The sequence below is a fragment of the Etheostoma spectabile genome, chromosome 19 (assembly GCF_008692095.1).
Source record: "Etheostoma spectabile isolate EspeVRDwgs_2016 chromosome 19, UIUC_Espe_1.0, whole genome shotgun sequence".
In the NCBI taxonomy this organism is placed as follows: domain Eukaryota; kingdom Metazoa; phylum Chordata; class Actinopteri; order Perciformes; family Percidae; genus Etheostoma; species Etheostoma spectabile.
The window spans coordinates 7,765,496-7,785,365 of NC_045751.1; the positions used below are offsets into that span (position 1 = coordinate 7,765,496).

Sequence of the window (19,870 nt, forward strand, 5' to 3'; positions counted from 1 at the left end):
ATTGGCACCCAGTTTTGTAGAGACATTCATGGTCCCCAGATGAGGAATCCTAATGAATTTGGTGATCCCCTGACATTTCCTCTAAAGCCACCACAAGATTAATATGTGTGGATTTGAATGAAATGCCCTGTCAACTATTGGATTGATTGTCATGAAATTTGGTACACACAATAACTTTTCCCTCAGGATAGATCTCAAGACATGTACCCTAACTTACCCTAGTACCATTATCAGATGTAATTTAAAATTTGTCCTGTGCCTTTATTTACGACCCAATACCTGATTCCCATCAGCCTCAGCTGTACTTTCTGTTTTGAGTTAATATTGTATTATATTTTCTTTGTATGCTAACACACTTAATTAAGATCGTAAACATTACCTCAAACCACCAATGTGACTGAGTAGCATGGCTAAAAATGTCTTCACAGGTAAAAAAACACCTTTAATGCATGTTTCTTTTTGTTTATAGAGTCTAAAAGACAATGTTGGACTTAGCTATGTTAGTGACTTCATATACAGAATAATTAATGTATACTTGGCTATTTAAATGATCAGACATATTTTGGATATGTGAGAACATTGTTTTATATTTAATTGTTACTTGTATGGTCATCAGTCAAAAAACAGAAGACGTTTGTTAACTTAATAAAGCTTTTTTAAATATTGCAACTCTCCTGTTGTGTAGTTTCACAAGAGTTCTAGTTGAGCACATGAAGTACTGACTTGTAAAACGAATTCTTCACTTCTGCAATGTTCAGCAGCACAAGCAGATCATTGCATAAGAAACATTTCACAAAAGCAACCATCCTTTCATCTCTGTCCACTATTTCATAACAAAAACAGCCAAGTCACAAGATTTCATGTGGTTAATCTCCCCTCACATTTTATTTGAAAATTGCTGAGGAAAAGACAAAAATGGATTTTTTCTACAGGAAACTTGAGTCATATTTAAAACTGCTGAGTGACAGAGTGAATGGACATCAAGAGTTATTTTAGTATGACAACATCCTCAAATCACAAGTATGTTACAATATCATGACAAAATCCTGGTGGCTTAGTAACACTGTCAACTCCTTACTTGTAGCAACCAAGAGGCCTGCTGCTTCGACAGCAATGTCAGAAACCTCTGGGTGTAAAAAGGTCAACACACACTAGGATAGACCTTTTTGAGCCCACACTTTGGAAATCCCCTATCCTTTCATACTGTAGTTCACACAACCGTTAAAAAACGATGATGAATCTCAATCTCAAAGGCTTTTTCTTGACCATGGAAACAGCCGTTGAAAACACATTCTCAAAACTTTGGATCTTGTTGTGTGTCTGATGCTTTCTTCAGACAGAGGGTTTAAGATCTCCCTCCACATATACTGTACAACTACTAAAATGCCATACTGAGGTCACATGATAAAAATGAATAAAACAATTTCCAAGCAACTGAAAACATTCGTCTGCTGAGGAATTATTAATTAAGTATAGCTATATTGCTTTGAGAGCCCGTTTTGACTGGCAAAGAGCATACTGTATGGACCTGAATATCATGCAAGCCTCCTGTTTTCTAAAAAGGGAACTAATCCTGCTTTTTAAAAGCCTGTGACGTCCCTTTGGACTGTGGCTTAGCCCAGCGGAATAAAAGATTTTGCCAAAGAACTGAGGAATTGGTGTTGGCAAAGTTGTATTCCCAATTTTAAATTGACAAGAATCAACATTTTTACGAGGTCTGAGTTTGACAACTACTTCAGACTAGAGGACAGATCCTCTGTCTAATCCCCCTTTTTAAATAATCTTTTGTTGTGTCATTGCACTGAATATCTACTTTGATTTCTGTGTATGAGTAGGGAGTTTGTTTGACAGTGCAATATTACTGTACTGTAATTTCCTATATCCTTGCTGCACACAAGTCTTACACAATAAAATGACTTGATTTTTTACTTATTAAGAAATGTACCATATCAATCCCTACCGTCTGCACTGAGGCAGCTCATGATCTTTGGCCTCTCCTATGATCCTCTGCTGATTCTGGCGGCTCTGCTGTAAACTACACTCTAGAAATATGTGGTGTAGAGAGACAGTGACACAGATAAGAAAAAACAATATATTGTGCAATATTAAGCCAGCATTGACGCACATGTACATCTCACAGACCTTAATACAACATATCCTGTTTCCTGCCTGTTTTCGTGTTGAAAGGTTGTATCTGAACCACAACTGCCGAAGCTGATCTCGGATTCATTAGAGGCTTTCTTGATGGCATCCAATATCACCACCACCACCATCACCTCCCAACCGTCCTCTATATCCATCGGCGCCCAGGTCGGTATTGCCATCCTGACCCTGGCGTTTGTGCTGGGCTTCCCTGGGAACCTGTTTGTGGTTTGGTCGGTACTCTGCCGGGTGAAGAAGCGTTCAGTGACCTGTTTGTTGGTGCTGAATGTGGCTATGGCGGATGCTTTTGTGCTGCTCACCGCCCCATTTTTCCTGCGCTCCCTGGCTGGCGGACGCGGCTGGGAGTTTGGCTCAGCCGCATGCAAGCTAGTGCGTTACCTGTCAAGTGTCAACATGTACGTGTCCATTTACCTCATCTGCCTCATGAGCATGGACCGCTGGCTGGCTGTAAGTAGGCCTGTTCTGTACCAGAGAATGAGAACTATGCGCTCCCTGCTGATTCTACTGCTGGTGGTCTGGGTGTTAGCGTTCCTCCTGTCCCTGCCGATACCTTTCCACGAAAGGTGAGACTGAAGTGGTCTATGTACATTTGGATCTATCTCGTTTTTCAGTTTCAACCTTTCTTGAACAAAACCTGCAAAATAGTTGGTTCTCATCATTGTTGTTGTTGAAGGTGTCATTTCTAATGTTAACTGAGGTGTCCTTTGAAGAACTTTAATTTAGAACTTTATAAATAATAGATTATGAAGACATGGCTTTTTTACAGGCAGTGAGAAAATATGTATTTCTTTAGAAGGATGCTTTGTTATCTTAAAATTAACTGTAATCAGAAATATAATGCTTGATTTAATTTCCCTATTATTTTTTAAAGACAGTCAACGTTTGATGCAGTGTAGCATGCAGACAGCATGAAAACAGAATTGTATTAACAACTAAACTATTGAGTGGGGCAATGCAATGACTGAATGAGCATTACATTAACCACAAATGAAGAGACTGAGTCACAACTAAAGTAACACTTGTGTCTTTTTACTTTTTGATTTGTTTTAAGTTTTCTTAATAGTTTTGTCACAAATCAACGACCATACTTAAAGTTAAATTGATGGTGAAACAACTTTGATTGCTTTGTTTCTTAATTGCCCCACACTGGCTGGTAAATCTAGTGTCATATTCAATTTGTGTATTTCTTCTTGTTCTCTGACAGTAATCTGAAGAAGACCCCACCAAACAACAACACCTTGATATATTGTGTTCCGTCCGACTGGCAGAGCGCGGGTCACAGAGTCTTCCAGTACCTGTTTGAGACCATCATGGGCTGCCTGTTGCCTTTCTCCCTTATCATCACCTGTTATTCCTCCGTTATCTGCCGTCTGCAAAGCGCCATGTTCCAGCGCAGAGGACAAGGCAGCCGCCTCATCCTGCTGATCATCTCTGCCTTTGCAGTGTTCTGGCTGCCCTACAACATCGTCAACATCATAGAGGTGATTTTGTTAAGTTCAGAGTTTGACCTACATGGGTTGGAAACTGCTACTGATTCCATTAGATACCAAAAATGTAACACCAAGTGTGGCAGGTAGAACTGACTGTGATTGAGTAGTGAGAGTTCCTACTGAAAGAATTGGTGAGTTGACACAACTCTGCTGCTGTACTGATGGAATTGGTGTTGTGGAAATGTACACGCGGAACTTATCAGATCCATTATAGAGCAGGTGATTCCACCATCCTCTATGTCTTTGACCAGGCTGGTTTTTAGGGGACCTTTATCTGTGTGCACTGGTTTAGCTGTTTCCTCTCGTCCTCTAACCTCCCTCTAAACCCTCTCCCTCCTCCAGGTGGTCGGTGTGTTGCAGGGCAGTGCTGCAGTGATCAAAGCCGCCCTTGTAGCCCGTCCAAATGTCATGGCCTTCGCCTATCTCAGCAGCGCTGTCAACCCCATTCTCTACGTGTTCGCCGGCAGCTCCCACATCCGCCAGGCCGGCTTCAGCTTCATGGCCAAGCTCTTTGAGACCACCAACTCAGAAAGCAGGGGCATGTCTACCCGTAGCTACCGCATGAGTCGCAGCAGCTCCTCACCGGATGAAAGTTCTGTCCTGCACACACTGTCGATCAAACTGGGAAATCCTTTCAAATGCAAGAACAAGGCCAGGAGCAGCAGTTTGGCGGACAAAGAGGTCGATCAGCCTGAACACAACTTTACCCAGTGATGATTTGTTAGAATAGTGCTTACATGTTAAACCCAAGCTTTTTTGCCTTGACTTTCCCAACTCATTGATTAGACACAGACTGTGTTGACTCGTAATTTTCATCATCAAGCTTTACTTACATGACTTTCATATCTGGGAATACCTCAACAACTATTGGATGGATATCCATGAAATTTGTTACAAAAACTAAATAAGTTGTATCCTTATTTGATGGATTGGCACCCAATTTTGTACAGACATCCATGGTCCCCAGATGAGGAATGCTAATGACTTTGGTGATCCCCTGACATTTCCTCTAAAGCAGGGGTCTCAAACTCAATTTACTTGGGGGCCGCTGCAAGTAGAGTCTGGGTTTGGCTGGGCCGCATCAAGTATTAAAAAAAAAACCTCTATTTCCTCAAAAAAAAAGGCGCGGAACTGCCGGTGCTTTAAACCCCTAGATCTGATATGGTTGGTGCATTTCACAACAACAGACATTACATTGTCAAACCTCAGGCATTTGCCGCAAAGGGTACTTAGCTAGCTTTACAACCGTTACGCTGCTGTCAGGAGACTACTACGGTAGCCCATAAGTGACATGCACAATGACAAAAAGTTTCAGTTTCAGTTTTCACGCGCGGGCCGCACTAACACTTTACTTTGATGTCAAGTAGGGGGCCACAAAATATCATCCCGCGGGCCGCAATTGGCCCCCGGGCCGCGAGTTTGAGACCCATGCTCTAAAGCCACCACAAGATTAATATGTGTGGATTTGAATGAAATGCCCTGTCAACTATTTGATTGATTGTCACAAAATTTGGTACACACTATAACTTTTGCCTCAGGATAGATCTCAAGAAATGTACCATAACTTACCCCAGTACCAGTATCAGATGTAACTTAAAATTTGTCCTGTACTTTTATTGATGACCCAATACCTGCTAAACTGATTCCCATCAGCCTCAGCTGTACTTTTCATTACGTGCTACATATTGTATTAAATGTGCTTGACAACAAACCACCAATGTGACTGCGTAGCATGGCTGTGTCAAAAAATGTCTTCACAGGTAAAAAAACACCTTTAATGCATGTTTTGTTTTGTTCTAGAGTCTAAAAGACAATGTTTGACTTAGCTATGGCAGTGACTTCATAGACCTAATCACTGATGTATATTTAAATGATCAGATATATTTTGGATGTGTGAGAACATTGTTTTTATTTACTTGTATAGTCATTAGTCAAAAAAAAAAAAGACGTTTGTTAACTTAATAAAGCTTTTTTAAATATTGCAACTATCCTGTTGAGTACATGAAGTACTGCCCTGTAAATTGAATTGTTCACTTCTGCAATGTTCAGCAGCACGAGCAGATCATTGCTTAAGAAACATTTCACAAAAGCAACCATCCTTTCATCTCTGTCCCTGTGTTGTTGTTGGGGTCCGGCTGGTTGTAAGTATTTGTTATGTTTTGTATTTTTCTCAGTTTTTTATCAACCTGCCTTTTTTTGTCCCTGCTGTGTCTTTTTCTCCTCCCTCTCCCTCCTGCTGAAGCCAGCTGACAACACACACCTGATTCACATCTACAATCACCTGCTGCAGCCATTCACACCTGCCTGCCATATGCAATCAACCACTGTATATCTACCCCGGCTCCTCATCCTCTTGTCCCATACTCGTTGCTTCAGAAAGGTGGGTGAAACTTGTACAAGCGCAAATTATCTCTTGCTGAATTTCTCTTTTGGGTTTTCCTCTGCAGTCTTTGCTTCCACTCCAGTTTCCCGTCTCCAGTCAGCTGGCTTCTCCTCTCGGTCTCCCTCCCACGGCGCCCTGCGTCATCCTGTCTCCGTCTTGACTTCCAGCCCCGCTGTCTTCCCCTCGGCTCCTGGCTCTCCCATGCTATCCCTGAGTATTCTCTCCCTAAAAACTCCCCAACCTTCCCCGTCTCTGCACCCCTGTCCCTGGCGTCTGCTTCCCTACTTCCCCTCTCCCTCCGACAAGAAATCTATTTTACATTTTTCAAGCCTTGCGTTTGAGTCCTGTTATCTCGTCACACACCATCTCCTAACAGAAACAGCCAAGTCACAAGATTTCATGTGGTTAATCTCACCTCACATTTTATTAGAAAATTGCTGAGCAAAAGACAAAAAGGGATTTTTTTTTTTTTCTCTCTACAGAAAATCTACAGAAGATCTTTTCGTAGTACAACATCCTTAAAACCCAAGTATAATACAATATCATGACAAAATCCTGGTCACAAGATGAAAATTAATGAACAATTTCCAAGCAACTGAACACATTTGTCTGCCAAGGAATTTTGAATTAAGTATACCTATATTGCTTTGAGAGCCTGTTTTGACTGGCAAGGAGCATATTGTATGGACCTGAATATCATGCCAGCCTCCTGTTTTGTAAAAAGAAAACTAATCCTGCTTTTTAAAAGCCTGTATGACGTTTTTACGAGGTCTGAGTTTGACAACTACTTCAGACTAGAGGAAAGATCCTCTGTCTAATCCCCCTTTTAAAATAATTTGTTGTGACATTGCACTGCATATCTACTTTGATTTGAAGGATTATAAACCTGTGGGCCAAAAAAACAAGATTCAGGATTAGAAAAGACAGTGAAGAACTGCAATTGTTCCTTTTATTATCGCACACATAACGTACACACACAGTTAAACTGTGTCAACTGACGACAGGAAGATGTTTGATGGATAAATAGGACAAAACTGTTGTGAAAATCATACGTGGCTTGTGTGACCTCGTTTAGCATTTTAGATTTTTGTGGTTATCTGAATAACGTCAAAAGGTAAACATTTGGGGCGTACATGGCCACCGTATATTACTTAACCAGGTCAAAGTCTCATTCATCATCTCCCTTTGTACTTTATTAGTGCTCTGCTGGTGTTCACATTTAGATAGCTTTGACCCAATTTTACAATTGGCTATTAGAACAAGAATGAATTATTCAGAACACAAAACAAACAATTTAAAAAATATACAAACTCACACACACAAAATTTGCCTAACCCAGCCTAATTATTTTTTAAAGTGGCAGTCCAGCATTATTTTAATGTATTTCAAAAGACACATTAAAATCATGGTCCAAATCTTCCTGACTTTTGGTGTCTATTATGGGTCAAACTCCAAAAACACTGGATCCTACATATCCCATAAGGCAACTAACTGCATCCGACCCTCCCAGCTTTCCTGCCCACATCTTTCAAACTCAAAATTAGTGTTGCAGGATTTCTGATGACATCATGTGTCTCTGATAAAATATAATAGGGCCTGGTTGTCCTGTAACACCTACTGTACCTCTAGCTATGTATCATATTTGCTTCAACAGAATTCTATTAAAGCTCCTTGGGTTTACCTGAGCCAGAAAAAAAAAAAAATCAACCAGTGCTTAAATGAAAGACTCAGAAAATGGCATGGAACAAACTGCCAGATTTGTATATGGGTGTGGCATAGACCCCAAGTTTTCCCAGCACCCCTCCATGGGATCATAGCGATGCACCCCTTTGTTATCCCTGGACATATCTGTGTTTGCTGAAGACCCTCCCACCACGTATAACCGTCCACCAAGCACAGTGGCCCCTGGTGACAGATGAGGGCAAGGCAGGGCGGGGATGGATGACCAGGAGTCATGCTTGGTGTTGTACAGCTCACAGAAGAGTTGGTCTCCAAAGCCCATCCAGAGCGGCTGCAGCCCTCCAGCTACCACTAACCCCCTCCCCAAGGCTAACATGATATGGCCTGCACGACCCGTTCCCACAGTCATGGGCGCTCTGGGTGAACAGCCACGGGCAGGATGGTAGTGGCACATAGAGGAAAGGCAGCGCTGATGGGGGTCACAGCCTCCCGAGATGTAGATCTGTCCATCCAGAACAGCTGCAGCGTGGCTGCACACTGCTGTGTCCAGAGAATGCGCCTGCCTGCAGGGGGGGGGGGCAGTAAGGGTTATGAGTCAGGGTATGTTCTGTGTCAGAGAGAAGTGATAAATTACACATATTGTTTACTTTTACTAACCTCTTTCCCCCAAGGTTCCCTATAGGTGGCTTTAAAGTGAGATATTACTTTTTTCAAACATAATCTTTATCTGAGATCTTCAGAAGTTATTTTTTTCTGACTGCACCTTTACATAAAATGGGAAATTCATGTGTTTACACACTTGCCTGTAATTTAGGGTGGGTTAATTTTATGTTCAGAAATGTCAGATCTGGCCTCAAAGGTCAAATTATCTAATGTGGGTAAGTAAAGTTTCCCTTTGAAATACTGCCAGGTAATAAAGAAAATCTAGCAGTTTTTTATTTCAACAATTGTTTTTGCATTAGTAAAGATGTAATATGGATGCATTCTGTACAGTACAGTGCATGTGCACAGTATTTTAAACTGTACTCCTTATACAACAACTTTCATGTTCACCTTTATTTGTTGCCGAGGGCAACTGGTTTTGAAGCATCAAGTGCAACATACAGTAGGGTACATACTGTACAGCAAAAATGAAATAACTGACTCAGCATCACTGCGTCAATCAACACGGATAATCATCAGAACACTAATAAGAAAAGTACCCAATGACTATCCTGTCATCCCTATCTTGTCAGGAAAGTATGACCAGCATATTATTATAATCAAGATCAGAATATGCCAAGAGAGTTGTCCAGAGGTGACAACCTAACCACAAAGATCATTTCAGTAGATTGTATGCCAATGAAGACTTAAAAAAGAAGACAGATAATTTAGCAAGTGCGGATTGTATTAATTTGTTACATCCCAGTCCAAGTTTATTAAAGTGCTAAAACACATCTCAGACATGCCTCTTCAGGTTTTATTAGTGCAGTCCCTGTAGTGTTATACTGTACCTCCAGGTGTTCTCCTCAGGAGTGTAGTACTCTACAGCATCCAGGTATTGGCTGTCGTCACAGTTACCACCCAGAGCAAAGATCTTACCTTCCAGACACACAGCAGAAAAGTAGTCCCTTTGACACAGCATGTCAGGTAGTCGTTCCCATTTACACTGAGACAGGTCAAACCTACCCAGAGAGCAAGAAACAGGACTCTGAGTAAAAATTAAAATACTATTGCAATAAAAATGTATTGTCGCTGTTACTGTGGAAAGCATAGCCTATATATATATATACATATATGTATATGTATATGTATGTGTTCTCTGTATGGGCAAAGTGTGTATAGGAGCAGACTAGAGAATCATCAGGGGATGGAGCTGTCTCATAATTAGCAGCTGATGAAAAACACCTGGGAGATGCCTTGATCCATTGTATTTTGAGGTGGTACCAGAATTGGTTTAAGTGGTTTCATTTAAAAAAAAACACCATATTTTTCTTGTACTACACATTGCTGCAGAGCCTCTTTTCATTCTGTGTGTTTAGGTCACTGTTTTTACATGTGCAGTAGCTAGGTAAGATCACGTCAACTAGATAACTCTTTCTCCAACTTTGGTCAGTACAAGACAGGATTAGCTGGGAGACTTCTTCTAAACAAGGGCACACTTATTGAATACCTGCAGAACAGGGACATGGAAGTAGTTCTTTTGGAGATTAGGGTCAACTAGAGTGTGTTGTAGCATTGTTTTGCCATTGAGAACAAGCTAGCATGCTAGCGCTAGCATGTGCTACGGTTAGCCACATCAACTCGGCTAGAAAGCCGTGCAGATTTTGAACAGCTCACCCGGAGATTGAAGGCAGAGGACATTCAGAAACCTGTATCTCACTCAAAACAGCATGGATAGTTTTTTAACCTAGTTTTATGTTTGTGAAAGCACCAGAGACACAAAATAACACCCCTTTTTTTTTTCATGGGCACTTGAAGCTTTTCATTAAAACCTGAACTGCCAGCATCAAAAGAAAAGCAGGCCATATCAGCCAGAGAAACTATCACCACTGGCTTTCCAGAGTTGTGTCCCATCCCTGATACAGATCTAATTCCCCCAAATCTCCTGCAGTGTCCTAGCAGGCACGGCGTCATGGGTGGGCCTGACGGGCCTAGGCCCACCCACTTTTCAACAGGCCCACCCACAAATTTTCATTAAAAAAAAAAGAAAATAATATATTTAATTATAAAGAATTATTAAAAAGTGTCAAATTATCTCATAATTTGTGCTAAATTAGTCTAAATCTTAAGTAGTTTTTAACTTAATTTTAAAAAAAAGTTGTTTGTCTGTTAAAGTGACAGTGATCTGCGCAACATTTCCAACGCGATAGACTGCCAGCTTAGTGAACTGAACACTCGATTCCACAGTGACACCTCTGGCCTCATGGCATCTGCAGCAGTCCTGATGTCTCCTAGCCTTCAGACTAATGACACCAACAGCAGTCCTGATGTCTCCTAGCCTTCATACAAATGACACCAGCTGGTCAATGAGGACGTTTTCCCAAATATCCATGCTTTCCTAAAAGCTCTGAGAACACTGCCGATGACGTCCTGTACAGTTGAACGCGTCTTTTCCAATGTCAATTGGATTAAAACACCAAACAGGAGCACCATGCTTACGTCTCGCCTTATGTCTCTGTATGTCTGTTGACATACGAGAGCTTACAGTAACTCTTGACTTTGATGATATCATCGACATTTTAAAGAGCAAACCCCGCCGACTACTGCTGTAATTTGTGTCAGTGTGTGTGTGTGCGAGGCGACCTAAAAACATGCGATGAATTCGTAGGCTACATGTTGAAAGTTAGTAACATAGCAGAGAGATAAAGAGGAAATGAGTCGTTCCTTGTTCGCTTCTTCCAGGCCTTTTTAGCGAGTTTAATTGTGTACCACGAGGGGATAAGAGTAAGGTATGTGAAGTCTACTCTGCCTGTATTGAGATATATTAAAATAATCGATTCATAACCCGTTACAAATCTACAGGAGCATTTATATTTCTACATTAGCTTGTTACTGTTCTTTTTCCCTCCTGGGTTCCCCTTGTTATCGGCGCTGTGTCTGTTGTTAATGTGATTTATTTCCTTTTGTTAAATATGGTTATAACATGAATCACACTAAAGTAAAAGTTTGTCTCTTTCGGAAATAACTTGAGTCTCGTTTTACACGACAGACGACGTCAATGAACAAGTCCTGTGCCCGAGTAGGCTATTGAATGAAACTGTCGGGAGGTGTTGTTGATCTGTAGTGTTGAAAACTTAAAAACAATTAAACAGAATTGTGAAATCTTCGGCCTCCTGTTATACGAGCAGAACTAAATTATGTTTTGGGGAAATATTAAATGCCTGACCACTGTTCCAGTCTTAGGTCTATGGAGCTTTGCGTAATAGCGCAGCCAGGTACGGTGCGTAATGGAGATTCCAAAGCGCTCCTCTCTGGGCAGAACCAACGAGAGCGGTGGCGGATAGGGTCGTCCTATACAACCAAACGTTTGTACAATGTTTTTTTACAAGATATTTAAAGAGCATCAAGCTATTGAAATCTCTATTATGTTACCACAGATAATATAACAGTATATTAGTCATTTGTATTAGGTTAAACAGGGATTTGATATCATGTTTTAATTTAAGGCCCACCCAAAATTGGTCTGGCCCATCCAAAACTGAAATCCTGGCGCCGTGCCTGTGTCCTAGTCAATATTTTCACAAAGTAAAGTTTTCCCTGTAATTGAGAACATGTTGTCACCCTGTCTAATTAATTGGCAACAACGTCATTTTGTCAACAAATGGCCAATCATCACTGATCTAGTTTCATAAATATTTCACTTTTTCTTAATATTTTGTAGACTGAAAATCGTTGGGCTTTTTACTGTTTGTCAGATAAAACAAGCTGTGTAAGGATGCCATTTTTCACTCTTTTCCTGACTTAAATCTGAGATTTTAATTAAGAAGCAGATTAATCAATCAGAACAACTATTAGTTGCAGCCCTAGTGAAGAATATTAGTGTCAAATGATCGTCTCATTGCCCTTTTATAGAGGCATGGGGCATGGAATCAAATTTGAAGATATTGAACATTTGCCACAATATATAAATTATCATACACACACACACACCCTACCTCAAAGCAGACTTAAGGATATCCAATGATCCGTAGTATTTGCGGCCTCCCAGGACATAAAGGTTGTTGTTGAGGAGACAGACACAGTGCCTGAACCGGGGCGGTTCAGGAAGCTTAGTGAATGGCCTCCACTCTATACTTCTGACCAGACCATGTCCACGGTGGAACTGCTGAGCAAACCACAAGGTCTGGCTGGGAACCATCTTCCTGCATTCATCATCAACAGTGTCCCCACCAACCAGAACCAGAACCTAAACCAAGTTATGAGGCATTGCTTAAGCATGAGAATCAAACACATTCTCATGGAAAAATTGTATTGGAAACTGTGTTTTGAGTACCTGGTTTGGGTTGCGAGGTCGGCACTCAGGCCCTGTGTAATCCTCCTCCAGGAGGCTTCGGAGAGCATCCAGTGATCCTCTGGCCCCTGGGCTCCTGCAGAGGAGGCTGCAACTTAAAGCCTCCTGGAGCTCAGAGTAGCTCAGGAGGGGGAGACGAACACGGTGGAGCAGGCCTGGCAGAACTGGTAGTCTCTCCTTAGGGCTGTCCTCCACCCAGTCAACTACTGCCCTGAACACCACTATCTTAAGTACAAGGAAGAGAAATTCATAATGTGCAAGTTCCCCATCTCTGTTGAAATAGCAGGTTTAAAAACTGGTCATTGGTCAGGATAATACATAGTAGGCATCACATGGTTATTAGTCATAACCTTACTGAGTGAACTAAATCCTGGTTTTCAAATTTGTAGATGTAACTTTTTTTAATCATGTTTTTCATCCATTTTTGTTAAACTGATCTATTTAAAGTTTATTCTATACATTTTTGTAGGTTTAAATTTTCCTATTTCTTATTTCCTCTCAAACCCCCCAAAATTAAAGCACTTACAGCGTTATGAAAGGAGATTCTCTCATTTCAGATGCTGGAACCAGCAAATGTAGTTTACTATAGGGTCGTTCTTTACAAAACCACTAGATGGAGCCAAAGTGGCATATTTTCAAAGCCTAATCAAACTACAGGTAGGAAAGGTCCCTAGCATGAAAAAATCACTACAAGAGTTAATATGAGTTCCCCCAGCCTGCCTATGGTCCCCCAATGGCTAGAAATGGCAATAAGTGTAAACTGAGCCCTGGGGATCCTGCTCTGAAAATGAAAGGTCAGATAGGCCGATCTGGAATCTTGATCCTTATGAGGTCATAAGGGGCAAGGTTACCTCCCCTTTCTCTGCTTTGCCTGCCCAGAGAATTTGGCCCACCCATGACAGAGAGACATCATGGCTTTCAAACAAGCAAAGTGGCAGTTGGTCAAGCCCCCCTCCTCCTCAAAAGCTAAGAAATGGCACATACTAAGGAAAGCTCATTGTGGGACTGGCTCTAGTGGTTGTAGTTCTGCACCAAGGATATATAAGGTCTTTATAAAAGCATCCAAAGAGCACCATGTCATAGGACTTAACATGCAAGAGGATGACCAACAGAATAAGAAAATAGATTACCTCACTTTCTACATATAATGAGTCCTTCTCCAGCAACTTCTCCAGGAAGGAAAAAGAGACATCCTTGAACTTCTCCCCAGCAGAGATGCACTGGAAGTGGGCTAGGATGTACTCCTCTGCAGCCTGCCCTAGCTGGACCAGTGCATAGGTCTCAGCTAGTACCAGCACATCCAGACAGGTGCTTTCGTCCATTCTGTCCCGTAGGAAGTCGATGCACAGTGAGAGCGCCCCCAGCAGCTGGAACTGACACAGTGCGTCTGTCAGCTCCCAAATCTGGCTCCAGCCCATGCTAAGCTGACCCGTGTAGATGAAGCCAAGCATGGATTCAATTACCCAGGATGCCACGCCTTGCAGGCACACAATGTCCTCAGTGGACTCCCGTAACCCACCACAAAGCAGTGCCCGGAAATAGTCCCCACCTGCTGCTAACACCACACGGTGTGCTAAGACATAACAGAGGGATAAACGAAAAAAAAGTGGCATTGACAAAACTAGTCCAGAAATGTCAGTGGATGACTGTTTCTTACTGCAGGACAGGACCAAGCCCCAAATTGTGACACCACACATTGACGGCCCTCTGTAAAATGCATTTACCATTTATTCACCAGCATCTGCAGCTGTCAAATCCAGTAATTGTTATTTTGCACTGTGCGTTGTGCCAGCATGTCATTAGGAAATACTAGTAGGCTTGTTTCAATCTTGTTTCAACCTAACACAAGACATCTGTGTACTGTATACGACTGAGTCCCCTATCACCGATACTACTTTCTTCTCCTAACTGGATAACAAACAGCTGATGACAACACACTTATTGGCTATTCTGGGAAGGCATTACTGGGAACTGTCAAATCGTAAATAAGGGAAGCACATAAGAGTTAAAGTAGATGTAAAATAGGTCACTATCTTGTACTTTGCTTGAGTATTCCTATTTTCTGCTACTTTATACTTTTCCTATGTTAGAGGGGAGCGTTGCACTCTTTACTCCACTACTGATCATTTGACATTTGATCAAACAAAGGACTTTCACCTGGGAGACAGGGGTTTGTGTCCTGTTTGAACAGAAAAGTAAATGGCGAGTTTAAAAAACAAACAAAAAAACATCCTTACGGAACAGAGTTGCGTCATGTTCTGCATCATGTGTCTAACCGTTAATGAGGTAGTTTATCTCCAACATTTAAAAACTGCCACTGGATATTCCGCCGCTTGTGCCTCATTTATGCCAGATGTCCGTTACCTTGGGCTTTTTTTGTTTTGCCATTTTAAACTCTGGTGGATTTCTGAGGACTATGGCTAACTGCTCCTCAGAGCTCTGCAGGGTAAAATCCAGACAGCTAGGTAGATGATTTGTCTACACATTTCCGTTCACTGTCCACCAAAACGTGTTTCTTCCCGTGGCTATTTTGCAGAGGCGCCGTTGCCCTGTACGGTGCTTGGCGCCGCCCATGAGGATTGTGATTGGATTAAAGAAATGCCAATGAACCAGAGCACATGAGAACGGAAACCACTCTTCTGTGTCAAAGTTCCTACCACTGCTAAGAGCGCTAATTTGTAAAACACTCCTGGCTCGTATTAGAATGTACGAATAAACTTCCTTTTACCGTGATATCTTTAGGAGGATTTGTTGATTAAAATAAGTCTTGAAAGTGCTCATTTTTAAACTGGCTCAACTTTTGCCGCCATGCATCACTACCATGATGGGGCAATGCTGATTCAAATTCATGTAAATTCACATTCCTATTAGATTATTATTGTGAAACATTGCACATTAATGTTGTCTCATAGATACATGTATTAGTAACCCCCCCCCCCACCAACAAATATTTTGTCTAATGTCCCTCTACTTCCGCCTTTGACAACAATTGTAATTCACACATGGTCCTTTTTTTTTGGTCAGGAACAGTCTACACATGTAGGACTTTTTGTCTCTTACCTGAGTACCTCTCTCCACTCTCTGCTTGTATTGTGAAGTCACAACCAACACCTCTCTCCCACATGATCTTAATGTTAGCCAAGCTCTTCTCTCGCTCTGCGGCCGCAGAGGTTGTGACTTTTGACGTGCACCTTTGACTCAGCCTCTCCATCCCCAGATACCTGCAGGCATCCAGCACCTCCTCCATTACCCCTTTTTTACTGAAGTCTACGGCTACATTTCCACAGTACGCAAAGTCCAGAACAGCACTTAACCCAACTGGGCTCAAACAGTGTGCTATATCCTCCACTCCAAGCCCACATTTTAGCTTAGAGCCAAAAAATACATCAGGGGTTTGACTGGCTGCTGCCAGAACAAGTCTGTGAGCTTGGAAAGATTTTTCTTGGAGGGGGAAAATGCAGTCCAGGAGTAAGTCTTCCTCCTGCAGGCTATTTAGGCGGGTGAAGAGGGTATCTGAGTGTGAGGGAAGGGTGTAAGAGAAGAGATCTTGTGGAGAAATTAAGGAGGGAGGGTGAACAGGGTGGTTTTGGTAGAGAGTTTGCCTAACATCATCCATATCTGTTTTCCTCTTCTTTTTCCTACTTTTTATTTCTGGTCACAATGTCTTGCTGTACCCACTGAGACTTGGTCCACCTGCTTGTCACGATGCAGACGACCAGACATTTCCTGTCAGAGGGCAAAAAGGGAGAGCTGCAACAACAAAAGAACGGGGAAAGTAGGGAACGCTGCATTCCTGGAATTCTCACAGACATAGTCATGTACTTATTTATTTTGTCGCCAGACACGCACCACTTGTCCTTGTGACCCCTAAGGTGTCTTGTTATGCTTTCTAAATGTAACCTCACCTTCAAAATGTAACTGTAAACAATGCCATGACCGACCCAAGTTTAGAAAAGGGTTCAGAGCATTCAGTCAGTCACACGCTTTAGCAATGCTGCAAGATAATGTGCCTGTAAACAAATGTTGCCCTGTTGCACAGTCATGATGATTTGAAAAGCTCTTTGTATTTCTACAATTTGCGACATGATACACCAGCATCACACTAACTATTGTGAGTGGAATCTTCACTTTTGACGAAAGGTTAATATCCCATCATTTTGGAACAAGAGTCTGCATAGACACTTACCTTAGTGATTCCTCTACCAGTGTGGGTTTAACAAAGGACTTTGACCAGGGCACAATGGCATGCGGGTGCATGTGGGTGCATGTTTAATAATAGCTGGGTACTGGCACTATGATGATTACACTGCAAGAAGTATCCTACCTTAAAGAAGTCAGTCAGTATAGTCTAAAAGCTTGATCTTTTTAGTCCAACGGAAAGCAGGTAGACTTAGTAACTTTGTCCTTTTTTAATGCAAATTAAGAATTTTATTTTTTTTAATTAAGAGTAGCAGTAGTAGTAGACTAGATTTCAAATATGAATACACCTATATAATGAAGGTTAAGTGTAACCTTACCAACCTTTTTTTTTTTTTAATTCTTGAATATTCTTGCAGTGTAAAAACATGCGTCGGTGTCAACAACACAAGTCTGCTGCTACTGTTGTTCCTCACCAGTACCCTATTCTATTCAGCTAAAATCTACTTTTCCCTTGGATTTTTTTTTTTAAAGCATAAAATCAGTTCAAACTTGTGTGCATGTTAGGAGCCATGTTCTTATTGTACCGCACAATCTGTTTAAGTACACAATGTGTTTAAGACGATTTGTTAATGGATGAGACATTTGACTAATGAAATGGTTGAAGCAAAAGGTCATCCCTTTTCTTTTCTTTTTACCAAGCATCTTGTAAAAGCGGAGGAGGAGTTGACTCCTGTGTATTGGAGCAAACAGCTGGTATCTCTGGACATCTAAACATTTGCATTATTTATGATAATTATTTTAATAGTTCAAAATCATAAAACAATTCACTTGGCAAACATTTGAATAATGCTAGTTTTACAAGCATTTGTTTGAGTGCCAGAATAAATGGAAATAAAATATTTTTGAACAGAATTCCCAACGTAAATGAGTAAAGAGGCCAAAACATTATTATAAAAGTGTTTGTTAGTGTTGAAGAGTTAAATAGGGAACTATTGTGGTGTTACTTTTTTATGCAGAATATTGACTATGTTCCACTTCCGGAATTGCTGCCGGATGTCCCTCATTTAGGCTGGATGTCAGTTACCTTGGGCTTTTCTTTGTGTTAGCATCCAGTGGATTTCTGAGGACTATGGTTAACTGCTCCTCAGATCTGGGCAGGGTAAATCTTGACCGTAAACTGGACTCTGTCCAATCTGAGTTTTCTGTTGCACAACTAAAACTTCTTCTGAACGTAAACATGTTCCACCAAAACAAGTTCCTTCCCAAAGCTAGTTTGCAGCAGCGCCGTTGCCCCATACTGTTTAGCGCTGCCCCCAAGATAAGATAAGAGAAAGAAAGAGAGCACGTTTTTCTCCCATCCTGGGATGAAGTGTGGACTAGCCAGACCTTTCTTACCAGCCCTGTGGAGGAGGGTCTGGCAATGCAAGACAACTTTTTGGGTTGCTTGTTTGTTTTTTGAGAGTTTTGTGCTAAACCATAATTAATGTGACTTTTGCCATGCCCTTACAATGAAATCCAAGACGGGCGTACTTTGAGTTTACAGTACATAGTACAACATTTTTTTTCACTTTCTGGAACCAGCCACTTGCTTTTCTGTTTACTGCAAACTTTGCTGTTGTGGCTGCCACATAACAGCGACCAGAAACTATATATGGCAAACATAAAATATGTTAGGTTACCTTGACATAAATCAGAAAAAATATTGTCAATGGAAACTGCTAAAATGTTAAGCATTTTCACTCAAAGGTAATCTTTATTCACGTGAAAATTATAATGTAAATACGAGTACCATTTCGTTAAAGGTGCTACAGGCTCTGGTCTTTCCCACATCACTCTGCACCACCCTGAGCCGTCACGAAAAGCTTGCATCAAGTGGACGCGCTGAAAGTTTGGTTGTCATTACTTAGAATCCCTCATGGGGGCAGCAGAAACACACATGGCTTAGAAGAGGCTACGCCCCCCCCCCCTTCATCCTGTGTTTCTCTGACTAATATTGTCATAGCTTATAACTTGAGGTTGTAAATTCAGTGAGTAATGTGGATACTTTTTTTTTGTCTGTCTGAGTCACTTAGCAAATCACGACAGTGGACTGATTTAGAGAAGACGTGCAGCCATGCATCTGGGCCTGGCTGTAGGGAATGTAATAATATTGTCTGTCATCTCATGTTAGTGTGGAATTAAAGAGGGAAGTATTGTGGCGTTACTATTGCATCTTACTGTTTTTTCTTGGCACTATTTTGTGGTAAACCATGATCAATGTGACATTTTTGCAATGTGCTTCCAAAATTAAAGACAATTCAAATACAGGGTTGTACTTTGTATTTACAGTAAATAGTGCCTTTTTTTTATTTGATTCAGCTATGATGCACTTGCTCTTCTGTTTCATTCAAACTTTGCTAATGTAGACAACATGCTTTCTGTCGTTTATTTTCACAGAGAACACCAGAAATTCCATATGGCAAACAAGAGGTAACCTTGGCAAAGGCTGGAAATAAATGTCGTCAATGGACACTGTGAAACTCAAATCTTTATTCTCCTACGTGAAAATATTATGTAAAGATGAGAGTGAACCAAATAGTTAAGACCAAATTAGTCTATTTTTATCAGTAAATTGCTTCATATCAAATATTAGAATTCCTGGCATGAACTATAATATCACACACAATGATGTGTGTCTGTGAGGTGGAGGAAGCCGAGAAAAATGGGGCATGAATGTCCCCAATCTTGTTGACAGTAGAAATACAAAGGGTTGCAGTGTGAAATGAAAGCAGGAACATTTAATCCATTGACAAGTTTTATCTGGAAAAATATAATCTGTGTAAGTACTTAAGCCTTGTTTTTTTGCCCATAGTGTCATTTCTGGCTGCAGTTGTTTTATGTAAAAAAAAAGATCTCTAATATTCCCGGTGTACACCTGAGCAGACAGTTATCAACTACATGGGAAACATTGTGGAAAATCTAGCCGCTAAGCAGCCAGATATTTCCGTGAGGAGTTGGTAGACCCATAAAACTGAGCTAAAA

The 19,870-nt window shown here is 41.2% G+C and overlaps 2 protein-coding genes across 2 annotated transcripts; one reads left to right on the forward strand and one right to left on the reverse strand.

Moving 5' to 3' along the window:
• The first annotated feature begins 2,204 nt into the window (after positions 1 to 2,204).
• Positions 2,205 to 4,665, forward strand: LOC116707473 (leukotriene B4 receptor 1). The gene is made up of 3 exons (XM_032544823.1): positions 2,205 to 2,726; positions 3,368 to 3,644; positions 3,996 to 4,665. Exons 1-3 carry the CDS (start codon positions 2,245 to 2,247, stop codon positions 4,365 to 4,367), a joined length of 1,131 nt encoding a protein of 376 aa, XP_032400714.1. The 5' UTR covers positions 2,205 to 2,244; the 3' UTR covers positions 4,368 to 4,665.
• A 2,413-nt stretch (positions 4,666 to 7,078) lies between these two features.
• On the reverse strand, positions 7,079 to 16,967 carry LOC116707104 (kelch-like protein 33). The gene is made up of 7 exons (XM_032544271.1): positions 16,896 to 16,967; positions 15,770 to 16,435; positions 13,840 to 14,282; positions 12,692 to 12,934; positions 12,354 to 12,604; positions 9,210 to 9,380; positions 7,079 to 8,279 (listed from the first exon to the last, which is right to left on the reverse strand). Exons 2-7 carry the CDS (start codon positions 16,323 to 16,325, stop codon positions 7,751 to 7,753), a joined length of 2,193 nt encoding a protein of 730 aa, XP_032400162.1. The 5' UTR covers positions 16,326 to 16,435; positions 16,896 to 16,967; the 3' UTR covers positions 7,079 to 7,750.
• Between the last annotated feature and the right edge of the window lie 2,903 nt (positions 16,968 to 19,870).